At 41.7% G+C, this 13,138-nt stretch overlaps 1 protein-coding gene across 3 annotated transcripts in view; it reads left to right on the top strand.

Annotated features, from left to right (window-relative positions):
• Nucleotides 1–12,928, top strand: part of adam22 (ADAM metallopeptidase domain 22) — a 133,146-nt gene extending 120,218 nt beyond the window's left edge. For 2 of the 3 annotated variants that reach the window (XM_072692275.1, XM_072692276.1), the window contains exons 29-31: nt 262–328; nt 4,505–4,628; nt 5,943–12,928. In XM_072692275.1, coding sequence (XP_072548376.1) covers nt 262–328; nt 4,505–4,628; nt 5,943–5,963 — 212 coding nt within the window. In that variant the 3' untranslated portion in view covers nt 5,964–12,928. Of the gene's footprint in view, nt 1–261; nt 333–4,504; nt 4,629–5,942 lie in introns of those variants that run through there. The other variant, XM_072692277.1, reaches the window with a different exon arrangement.
• The last annotated feature ends 210 nt before the right edge of the window (nt 12,929–13,138 follow it).

Consider the following 13,138-nt stretch of genomic DNA (forward strand, 5'->3'; position numbering starts at 1 on the left):
TTGAGGTCAATAAATGCAGCCCTTACAGTCTCCTATAAAATGTTCTGATACACCTTTGAATTCATTGTTCACTTAGTGATCGCAAGGTGTTTAAGCCCTGAGGCAGCAAAGCCACCCCCAAACCATTATACACCCTACACCATGCTTCACAGTTTTTGCCGTTGGAGTGCAGTGCCTTTTTTCTCGCTTTTTTCGTCAAACATTGTGTTGTTCTTGTTGTCACTTTCAGACAAAAACCTTATTTTCTTGTTTTCCTTGTAGGAAATATTAGCGGCAACCGCAGAAAGCTGAAAGGGAAGAAGTTCCGGCCCCGCTCCAACTCTACAGAGTAAGTTTCACAAGTTACTGCAGTGTCACAGCAAGGTCAATCCACATCTTCTATAGTCTTACAGCGGTAATGCCTACTGCTCTTGCCATAGATACTTCAGTTAGAGCATGCACTCTGAGACGATGTTGCAAATCCCAAAGATGCTTCCAAGAAGTTTCCTGGAAAGTTATTTGCATGTGGTGAAATGCATACTCAAACACACCTGAACGAACGTGATTCACTTAATGTTTTTTATTTTACTGGCTTTAATCTTTGGAGCAAGAAGCACGTTAAAGAAAGTGACATGTGGCACGTGTTTCAGCATCTAAAGGAATGCAACCCGGAGTCTGCTCGGTCACAGTGCGCTGTCTTCCTTTCTTTTTCTGTGTCCTGTTAAATGCATGTTACAAAACAAGAAGGGAAATTCTGCTCTAAAGAAAATGTCACCAAAACCAAAATGCAATTGACCCTTTCAATTCAAACAGTTTACCAATCACACGTCGTATTTGTAAGGGCTTGGCATTTGGGGCCTGTAGAATCGAATCTTATCATCTATCATTTGATTTAAGTCTTTTAATGCGATAAAGTACAGAAGGCATAAAGCACCGTATGACGAGACTATCGGTTAGCATAGCAGATTGATCTTTTTTGCTTCCCGGCAAGAATTTATAGGAAATTATCGAATGTCCCGCATGTTTCAATGGTTGAGATATAAGCAAAGACTTCTTTACAGTGGTGGTGATATGAACCAGGTGTCGTCATGACGACGGTGCTAATAAATACATTTTTATTTACTATCCAGAACCACCAGTGAACCTAACTGAGTATTCTGAGTTGGTATATGTAATGTTGAAGATGGTAAAATAGTGATAAATATGGATAAAAAAGGTTTTATTGGGAACTATTTTGCCTCAGTAGTCTTGTCTCACATGTATGCCCCAAGTAAATGGCTTCACGCTAAAAACGTATCGTAAACCTGATCGTGTGTCAGGCATTAAATAGTGTATTTATGTATTAATTTCATGTTTTGTGATGTAGCTTTTAGAGGCGTAACATTTTCCCACACTTACATGTACACCTTTATGAGATACAGATGACCTCCAAAATGTCCATCACTCTGACCTCCTCTCACTTGCATCTTGGTGGGCTGTTGGGAATGTGGGTGCTGTGCTGTACTATGGTTTACCAACTCCTTCTTTCTCTCTTTCTTTCTCTTCACCTGTTCCTCCTCCTCCACTCTTTCTCACCTCCTCTCTTTCCTTCTGTGTTCACCATCGCTCCTCCCCACCTCCTCCTGCAGGTATTTAACCCCTTGCTTCAAAACAGAGTATTATGTAACTAAATGGGTCGAAGATGTCAATAAAAACACTGAGGGACCCTATATTAGGTATTACCGCAGACTGCTTTGTCTTCCTCCCCCTGTTCATTTTTCTGTTTCTCTGCCTACCTGTTTATTTTAGATTTGTTTACACTGGCCAGATTTTCTTTTTTTAGTTCTGAACCTGTGATGATGACTGAAGGGTGTCCTTTAAGAGCACCTCTCAGATAATGTCCTGCAGTATTCATAGAAAAACATCAACATTGGTAGAAACCTACATCGAGGCAGACCTTAAGATGCCTTATGACCTTATCTGCACTCAGTATCCACCTTATTAGAAACACCTGCCTTGAGCCTTCACTCACTTGCTACTTTATTAGAAACACCTGTCTAGTGCCTTCCTTCACTGGCCACTTTATTAGAAAAGCCATTTTTTTGTGCTTCCACTCACTGGCCACTTCATTAGAAACACCTACCTTGTGCCTTTACTCCTGGCCACTTTATTAGAAACACCTACCTTGTGCCTTCACTCCCTGGCCACTTCATTAGAAACACCTACCTTGTGCCTTCACTCCCTGGCCACTTTATTAGAAACACCTACCTCATGCCTTCCTTCACTGGCCACTTTATTAGAAACACCTATTTTGTGCTTCCACTCCCTGGCCACTTTATTAGAAACACCTGCCTTGGGCCTTCACTCACTTGCCACTTTATTAGAAACACCTGCCTAGTGCCTTCCTTCACTGGTCACTTTATAAGACCTACTTTATAGACACACTATATAGGTGCACATTGTTGTATATTTAATAGGACCCTGTGAATACATTATTATTATTATTATTATTATTATTATTACAATCCCACCACTGACCAAATATTATTTGGGTGGTGAACCATTTCTTGCACAACAGTGGCTCTGACATTGTGTGGTACTACACTTGTCAGTGTCACTGCTAGGCTGAAAATGAGTCTGCCCAAAAAATATCCAGCCAAGAGCAGTTCTGTGGTCAGAAACGTAGGTTTCCCATCCTGGTCCTGGAGTATCCCCTGTCCTGCATATGTTTGTGTGTTGCTGGTTGTCTAAGACACCCACTTCCGCTCAGGTGGGGCTTGTTCATGAGTGAATTAGTCGGATCAAGTGTGCTGGGAGCAGGGAAAACACCAAACCATCCAGAACAGGTGGGTACTTCAGAATCAGGGTTGGGATCCACAGAGCTAGAGGACAGTTTACACAATCTCTAACTTTACATCAGCAAGGTGGCGCTACAAGGGAGGGGTTTCTAATGATGTGGCTGCTGAATGTACAACAGATTCTGACTGGAGATCACTGTGAGGACCACAGCTTCACCTTTAAGAAGATGAATCCAAACAGAGCAACAGATAAACCCTGTTTTTTAGGATATTTTTTAAGTTATTTGACTGCTGTTTTTTTTTTTTATTTTTTTTTTTTTGACTGCGGGTGGGTTACCTAGGCATGGAATGGAGAGCAGAAAGAGTCAGAAGTCAATTTAATGATGGTTGTTTTGCAGATTGGGGAATTGTGAACCAAAATATTATGACCACCGCCTTAATATGCTGCTGTTTCTTCATGTGACACCAAAACAGCTACCTCTAGAAAACCTCAGAAGGTGCCCTCTGTAGGCACGTTGCACAGTGGACAGGGGTTAGCATGGGCACTCTGACTGGTCTGCTATTATGAGGCCTCATTTGCAGTTTTCCTCTCTGTTTGGTCCAGATAGGATACCTTTCTTTGTCTTTGCACATTGATTAGCCTTGGGTGCCCTACACGCTGTCACCTCTTCAGATCTTGGTCGGTAGGTTCTCACCACTGATGACCAGCAGCCTAACAAGCCTTACTGTTTCGGAGATGCCATGGTCCAGTCGTCTGGTCATAATTATTTGGACCTTCTCAGAGTCGCTCAGATCTCCATGCCTGCCCATTTCTCCCACATTCAGCAGGTTGACTACAAGAACCAAGTGTTGAGTTATCATCCGAGATCTATCCCAGACCTTGACAAGTGTCATTCTTACAAGGATAATATAAATAAAATTGAAATAGAATGTCATTTGTATGTCATTTGTGAGTGGTCATAATGTTTTGGCTCATTGGTGTTATATGTCAGATTGTTTGTTAACGCCAGAATTTTTTTTCTCCTTTGACCAAAGATAAAGTCCATTTCCCATAGTCCTGTGACTCACAACCAGTCTGGGAACCCACACCCAACATCCATGTAATACGTAATTGCATAGAAGCAGCAGTAATGTGACACTCATACCACACTTAACATCCCCCAGCTAGGTGTTTGGTGTTCATGAACACATCCTACCAGCCATAATAAAATCAGACAGACATGATAACAGTGTATCGTCTGTAAACTGTATCCGGTTCTGCTTGCCTTTTCTGTTTCTGGCCTTTGTTCTTTCTTACACACACGTTTCTGCTCTTTCTGCATGCTTACAGCTCTGTGTGTTTGTTTCCGTGTTGTCATCGTGACGTCATCATTGAGCAGCACCCATACTCCACATGTGTAGTGTAAACTAGCGCCATCTAGCGTCTGTCCTGATTCACTTCATCATGTCCGCCCTGTTGTCTGAACCCCCCCCCCAGTAAGGGGTAAACATGGTCTGGAGAATTTGAACATCTCCATAGAGCTACAAGTGTAGTCGAAACAGTCGCCTTTGAGCGTCGAAGCTTGGACTGTTGATGTCATTCGTTTTTGGATGACGACTCGTGCTGGAAGTACTCCCTCTGACCTCTGCGAGGGGTCAGAGGTGACAGCTCCTGACCCATGAAGTGCTCACATGTCTCCTGAGAGAAGAGAAAAGTAGAGGACAGGGCTCTTATGCTGGCTTTTTTCTCTCAATTCTTTCCTCAACAGGACGCTGTCGCCGGCTAAGTCCCCGACCTCCTCTACGGGATCCATCGCCTCCAGCCGAAGATACCCATACCCCATGCCCCCACTCCCCGACGAGGAGAGGAAGGCCAACAGACAGAGTGCCAGGGTGAGAGGAGGGTCTTTAACTTTGAGTTTGTGGGGGTTGTTATAACCTTAAACACGTTTATAGGGTTATAGAGTTATGCAAATGTATCATTACAGCTTCAAAGGGATGCAGTGATACACTATATGGAAAAAAAAGTATTGGGACACCTGCTGATTCATTCAAGAGTATTAAAAAAGGGTTTATCTCGCTTTTGTTGGAGTAATTGTCTCTACTGACCAGGAAGGAAGGCTTTCTAATAGATTTCGGAGCACTGCTGTAAGAATTTGATTGCATCCCAAAAGTATTGCATGGAGCACCAACCATCATTCCAGAGAACGCAGTACCACTGCTTCACAGCTCAATTCTAAGGGACTTTATATCTCTCTGGCCCACGCCTGCCATTAGGCATGATGCCAATAGTCCTATTGTATTGGCAATACTTCCCTTCAGGGAATAGATAAGCTGTGTGTGTACAGTTTCACATCTGTGGCAGCAATGTGTGCAATAGAAACAAACAGTTGGGCATACAGAGTATGAAAGAAATAGCTCAGTCTTATTTTTCTCAAGCCAGAAGCTTTCAGTACACATTTCAGCCTGGGCTGCACAGGTCATTTGCATATGTCAGCCTAAAAAAGCACAATAACACTGTAATTTGTAAAGTTTTACAATAAGTATTCTCAAAATTAACACTTTTTTTTAACAATATTTATATTTTACCATCATTTTAAGCCGGTTTGTTACTTCAGTTTAAAATAACTCCAGTAGGAGACACTGCTGTATTAATGGTGTATGGCTGTAATGGCGCAAATTAACTGAAATCAGTCAGAAACATATTAAATGTTCTTTTTCTAACTTAATACCAATAATTTTTTATGTAATTCATCATTTTATATGTAAATATTTGAGAAGCTACGTCTGACGATATGTAATGCTTCACACTGGTGCCTTCTTGGGCATCTTTGGTCTTTTAGCTTCAGGAGGCACAGGGAAAGTGGTATAGTTTGTTGAGCTTTCAGGTGAGGTGACGTGGAAGCCTTGCAGAAATTTGCAGTTCATGAAAACAGCTATTATTTAAAATTACGTACTCTGAATAATTGTTCTATTACTGATGTGTTATACATATTATGTTTTGGCTACAATTTATTTTACAATTTCTTTTATTGGCTTACAAGCCTTTCCTCAAGCATTGGATTTATTTGTTATTTGCCACTTCATCTGCCATCAATCTTTTTTATTCTATAAGTCAAACTATACATACGAAATGAATGGATGGAAAGCTAACTACATTTACTAACCTATGTATCTTTGACTTTCTTTTCCTTATGTGTCTTTCAGTTGTGGGAGACATCAATATAAAGGATCTCCTTGCAAATACTCTGGAAAATCTCCTTAAGGACTACGTTCTCCTCCGCTTTTATACAAATGAAAAAAAAATGAAACAAATGAGATAAAAAGAGAAGTCGAAACAGAACAACCGGAGAAAGGGGTGAATTGAATTCAAGGACCTGACGTGTCCATTGGAGGGCGCCAGAGAGCGGGCGCAACCTCCCCTCCCCCCCCCTCCCCACCCGAGCTTTTGAAGAGCACAGCAGTCATTCTCCCACCACTGCAGTCGTCCAATGCGGGACTGGGGAACTTTGCTTTTGGTCCAAAAGGTAAAGCCAGACACTGCTCCAGCCACGCTGAGTAGAGGAGCCAGCGGACGAGGCGGGGCATTAGACTGTCAGTCACGCCCCCAAGCCCCACCCCTATCCCCCAAGTAAACTCCTGCCCCTAAACACCAATAATGTCTTGTGATTGGTGTCCTTGTTGCCATGGTGTGAGAAGGTCATCAACCCGGATGTGACTTTTGTTTTTGAAAGCACGCGATCAACTGTAGAAACTTCCACTGTATGCATGAGAATACATGTTTATCGACTCATTGTAGTGCTAAAGACGACGACAAACGATGAAAAATAATATGTTAACAAAAAGATCAGTAACGCTAGGGGACCGCATGTCTCGGAGGGGCAGTTCTGTAGGCCGGTAAGATTTATTCCTTATTTTTAGGCTTTCTCTCTTTATCTCATCATACAGTGCATCAATATTATTAACAACCTCCAGATCTCATCCCTTTCTCCCCCCACCCACATACCCCTCTCTACACTCTCTCTTATTCTGTTACTTTATTCTTTTCTCAGAGATGTCTGTAAATATGTATAATTCAAAGACACTGAGTGAAATGTGTGATTGTTCTTTTCTATGTATTTTTCTTTATTTTCTTCTTTATTTCGAGCTTATGAATGGTAGGGTCTAGAATAAATGTGCCAGTTCATGTTTGTATGTTCTTTATGGATCAGGACTGTCCGTACATCCGTAAATCAGCCTTCTTTGTCATTTTTGTTTTCCCACTCATTTGTGCATTTCCTAAATCCCTCACATCCAGTCCATATAACTTAAAGTTAGTTTGTTTACACACTCGCTTTAACTGCATCTCTGATGCTATATGTAGATCGCCCTTAAGAATTAAGAATGTGCTACAAAGGTTATGGCAGAATGGTTGGTTTTGGATGCTTCGCTGTGATTAGACGCTGCGTTCTTACTGATGGACGTTGCTGTGAATTTATTTGTATTTTTGAGGAATAGTGACGGTCCTTGCCTAAAGTGCACTATGTACAATAGTTCTTCATTTCAAAAGATGAAAAGGTTTCAGTGTTGGAACTGAAAAAAGCCAGCAGTATACTTCATGCAAACAGGAGGTTTAGAAGCAAAACATGATGATTTGAGTTGCTGAACACAACCCCTGACCACCACCTCATTCGTTCTAAGATCTTGGTCCTGATCACTGCATAGTTTGTCCAGAGACCTCCCCTTGACTGCAATTGGTCCTGATCACTGCATAGATGGTTCGGAGACCTCATCTTGACTGCGATTGGTCCTGATCATTGCATAGTTTGTCCAGAGACCTCCCCTTGACTGTGATTGGTCCTGATTACTGCATAGATGGTTCGGAGACCTCATCTTGGCTGCGATTGGTCCTGATCATTGCATAGTTTGTCCAGAGACCTCCCCTTGACTGTGATTGGTCCTGATTACTGCATAGTTTGTTTGGAGACTTCCCCTTGACTGCAATTGGTCCTGATCACTGCATAGATGGTTCGGAGACCTCATCTTGACTGCGATTGGTCCTGATCATTGCATAGTTTGTCCAGAGACCTCCCCTTGACTGTGATTGGTCCTGATTACTGCATAGTTTGTTTGGAGACTTCCCCTTGACTGCAATTGGTCCTGATCACTTCATAGTTTGTTTGGAGACTTCCCCTTGACTGCAATTGGTCCTGATCACTGCATAGATGGTTCGGAGACCTCATCTTGACTGCGATTGGTCCTGATCATTGCATAGTTTGTCCAAAGACCTCCCTTTGACTGCATAGTTTGTCCAGAGACCTCCCCTTGACTGCGTAGTTTGTTTGGAGACCTCCCCTTGACTGCGACTGGTCATGATCACTGCATAGTTTGTCCAGAGACCTCCCCTTGACTGCGATTGGTCCTGATCACTGCATAGATGGTTCGGAGACCTCCCCTTGACTGCGATTGGTCCTGATCACTGCATAGATGGTTCGGAGACCTCCCTTTGACTGCGATTGGTCCTGATCACTGCATAGATGGTTCGGAGACCTCCCTTTGACTGCGACTGGTCCTGATCATTGCATAGTTTGACTGATTGGTGATTTGTGTTGTGTTTTGAGACATCCCCTGGCTGCAGTTAATCCACATATTACATGGTTACTTGCATCACGGTGCAGTCTGGGATGTAACACAGTTCTTTTACATGTACATTTGTCAGCGTGTTTGGTGGTCTTTCACATTTATACAGTTTTATAGACACGTGAAATATACTGCTGGCTTGAGCGTGCAAGGTCATGGATTAGAAAACAGGAGAAAATAAATGAGGTGATGACAGACGACAGGGTTCTGTGAATGTAATACTAAAGTAGGCTGAGGCTGAAATCGTCTCTACATTGTTCAGGTTGTTGGAAAACTGTGGAACAACTTGAAGCAAGTCTCTTGTTGATCAGGTCATCCAGAGTCTTAGTCATAGTCTCAGTAAACAGTTTGGCATTGTTTCCTTTGGAACATTAAGATATGTTTGCCATTAGTTTACTGCTTTACTGCTTCTGAGCAAAGTCGCCTATGGCTATGAAAGAAACGTTGTGAGGATCGACAGTCATGCATCCACTAAGACCCGTAAAGGAATTCTCGTGCATTTTCAACATAATCTCTACTGTACCTGTACAGTATCATTATTTACCATTGATGATCATTTCAGCCTGTTCCCCTGTGCCTAGAAAAGGACAAAAAACGTAATAATAATAAAAGGATAAGGATAACACTTAATAATAATAGGAGCAGTTGCTGAATTCCTTCAGTAAATATTTAACATATTTTTGTTCACCCCTTTCACGAATTCTTCAGTCAGGGCTGGCTCAGTGGTTAGACAGCTGGCTTATTAATAAACAGGGGTGTGGTATACCCATGTCAGCTAAGCTGCCACTGTTGGGCCCTCAAGCAAAGCCATTAACCCTCTCTGTTCCATGGGTGCCATAAAATGTGCTCTGACCCATGGCTATCTAAGCTGGGATATTCAAAGAAAACCATCTCGAAGTATAATGACAATAAAGCTACTTGTTTGCAAATGAAGATGTAAAAAGGTCCATATTCAGTCTCCTAGCACATTTGCAAATTTAACACTTCCCGAATTGCAGAGTGGTCAACACTCTGGAAAAGTATACTCTAGGTCGTGATCTATACACTGGAAAAGCATCAGCAAGAGGGAGAACATTTAGGGCACATTGCGATGCTTGTTGCTATCTTACATCCCGCCAATAGTCTATTTTCACACCTTCCATCTGCGTTGTTTAAATAGCAGTGGTGCTTGCAAAAATATATCTATGCCGATTGGCGTGGTGATCTCAAAATCAGGTGTGTTCAGGTAAATTTCTGGTGTTTTGCTATCTTGGCAACAGAAAACACAGGAGCACCACTGACCGAAAACAACCTAGGCAGACGTCAAAATCCAGACGTTCATTGCTATCTTGGCAGTGAATTGTCAACACATGCACAAACGCTCCTGCTTGTTCCGCTTGTTTCTTTATTAACAATTTAGTTTGACTCTTTTCTCCATCACTGAAGTAAATGAAACACATTTAAACACCAAAACACCCACATGATTAATTAAGAGTTCACAACCACTTAACTATCTTGTTACACTTGTGGATATTACCTTACTAAGTCGTATGTCATTTATTTATGGAATTCAGCAACTGGCTTCTGTTACACATGTAGACACAGGGCAACAAGCTGACGTTTATGATTGTCTGTGGTAGCTGACTGTATAGTACCGCTGCAGAAGATGAAGAAGAAACACTATCTGAGTATTGCTTTAAGGTCACCTAAGAGAAAACCCATACATTGCGGTCAGTATTGTATTAGTGTGAGGTAGGCCTACGTTTTGGCCTTCATCTGTAAATAGCCTTCATCTTCACTAAAGCCTGCGGTGTCTGTATTCTAAAGATGCGTTCGTTTCTCGACGTGGGCACTGATTTCCTTTTTTTCAGAGCTGTATGCTCTCGGACTGTACGTGCAAACACAGCCCTACCACAGCGTCCGAACAGCTTCAGCCCAAAACAGGCAACAAGTATTTTTTCTAAGACATGTTTGTCCTTTTTTCACCCCTCTTTGTTCTTGTATGTACACTTTTAATCCCAACAGAAATGAAGTGCATTATGATTATTGTGTAAACCAGGATTTTGCCAGCTTTTGGTTTTGGGATCTTTTACTTTGGGAACACTCATATTTGATAATGATGTTGTCAATTTCCCCAATGTTTCTGTCTGCAGTGTGTACACAGATTTGATTCAATGCTTTCTCTTTCTCTTTTTCTCTCTCTCAGTCAAACACACACACACACACACACACACACACACACACACAGCTGTTACTCTTTTTCTGGGCAGTGTGTAAGTGCATGGCTCAACACGATGGTCTTGAGAGGCTGAATCCAAAGGCACCCAAAAAGACAAAAAGAAAAAAAATCTCAAGCAATACTTCCAGCACCTCACTGTCCTTCTCATGCTTATGGTTACCTAGTTACCACCGTGCCCATTGGGGTGGGGGTCACCTCGGTGTCATCCACTGTATGAACCTATCCTTGCTCCGCCCACAAAGACATTCTTTCCTAGAAACTGTGAGGTTGGACTTGCTTTATTGAACACTGTTAAACAAAAACATGGGAAAAAGCTAGAAAAGGCCGGCCACTGTCCAGTGATTAGACCTCTGTTCCCAGTTTGAAACTATGCAGTTTGGAAACCATGGGTGCGTCTAAATTGTGTACTAACTACTAATACTAGCTGTTTTTTCAGTGTGAAGTACGTAGTACAGACAAAAAAGTCAAAGTTGAGTAAATTCAGATGTTCATAATGCATACTGAGAAGCAGTCGGCTTTTGAGCGTGGTTATGATGGGCGCTGTAAACCCACGTCTACTCACACCGGAAGAATTATTAGAAAAAATGATAATGATACAAGTGCGGCACACTAAAAATAATAATAATAATAATAATAAAATAATATATTAATATTTTGTGTACTAACCTGGCAAGTATAGTATGTACTATATACCTTATAGTATTAGTGTGTAGTGCACAATTGGGACGCAGCCAATGACAGAATTGTCACCATGCTAATGTTAGCTCGCTAATGACGACTAATAATGCATTTCTACACACAGATGATCTGATTTTGCAGTCATCATATTAATGTAAACAGTAGATTCTCATTTTTTTAGACCACATTAAAAGTCGTTTTTGAATTTCAAGAAATCTGAAGACCTGTGTTTGGATTCAGGTGTTTTTTTTTGTTGTTATTCTTAAAAAAAAAATAAAAAAATCTAACTAGTAGTTTATTCTTCTTAAATATTTATTTCTATATTAGAACCATTTTTATCTATCTACTAGCCTTTCAACACTACTATGCCTTGTAGTACTTTGGTAAAACAAATTATTTGTCCAACAGAAACACTTAACTGTTCCAAACCTAACTAGTGCGCCCCCTAGAGGTGGAAAATGCAGTTCTGCTCCGCCTGTAACTTCGACATTAATTGATGACAAAATAGTATTTTTCAATCTGTTACATGGTGGTGGGCGGCGACCTTCCGATTGACTGGTGGCCATGGTAACATCTGAACCACAAAAGCCTCTGATTGGCTGCTGTCTACCCTGCCCATTTCTCCACATGGCCGTTCTCAACCCCCATACCTGTATTTTTCACACATGCTGAGAGGGCGGAGACTCTCTGATATTGAGGGTGGAGGTGCTCTTTAAGCTGTAGGTTTCTTATCCCTGGTCCTGGACATATAAAAGAGCAGCCTGGGAGGCAGTAATCATAAAAAATACTTTCAACAGTGATGAATAACCACATCATATGAAATGTGGAGCCACATAAACCCCCGGATAAATATACCAGTGTTAAGAAGTTGGCAAGTTGTTAAGCTACAATGGTTTTCAGAATGATCTGATTACTGAAGAGCATGAAAACATGTTGAAGAAATCGGATTGTCTGCAGTTATCAGATCGATTCGTACATATGCACATAACAATTGAGACTTTTAACCACCAACCAAAGTGGTACCAGCCAGAGTTCTGCAGAGCTTGTCTGTTGCTATGAAAGAAGGCGTTTGTGGGCGGATCACAGACAGATCAAGGCTGTGAGTTTGTGCCGTACGGCTTCTCAGAGTACCAGCTTTGTGCTCCTCTAACTCTGGAGGACAAAAGCCAAGCAAACACTCTTGAATGTAACTGAAGAGTACAGCACACCACACCCGTGAGCAACCGCTGTGGACGACACAGGCCACACTCCTCAGAGCAACCATGTGACGATATGACCAATCCATTTACCACGTTATTATCCTGAAGGCATGTCCCACCTTCCCACCATCTGCAAGAAACAGCATTCTAATGATACACACAATTTCAGGGTGGTTTTATTTGGAGAATGTGAACCGATCTCGCCAACAGTGCACGGTGTCTGTAGTCGGCGTTCGCTTCAGGAGACTTCAGAAATGCCTTACGTTAGTCTAACACACGGTTCTGTCTGTTTCATCAACGGCGTCCTCTCTTTCTGTTTTTACCTCATCTAGTGCTACGTCGCTACATGGCTGTTCTCTTTCATAGTATGCTGTATATAATCTAACGAATAAAAATGGTCAATGCCCATATTTTTTTCTTACAGTTATCATTCAGTATTGTAATATATTTAATACAAAATAAAACTTTCATTGACATGGTTTTTGTGTGTGGAATGAATGAGCTAACTGCGTTCCTCATGTTACTGCTGTTTTACTATTCACCTTATTTCACCATGCCCACTTTCAGGAGTCCCTTCCGGTCATTTCTTATCAAATGGTTTTACGGTCGTATCGTATTCAAAGTGAACGCAGTCTCTGATCATGCAGTAGCTATCTAGCTAAGCTAACCCGACAGTCCAACAGATTATT

The sequence above is a fragment of the Salminus brasiliensis genome, chromosome 1 (genome assembly GCF_030463535.1).
Source record: "Salminus brasiliensis chromosome 1, fSalBra1.hap2, whole genome shotgun sequence".
NCBI lineage: Eukaryota > Metazoa > Chordata > Actinopteri > Characiformes > Bryconidae > Salminus > Salminus brasiliensis.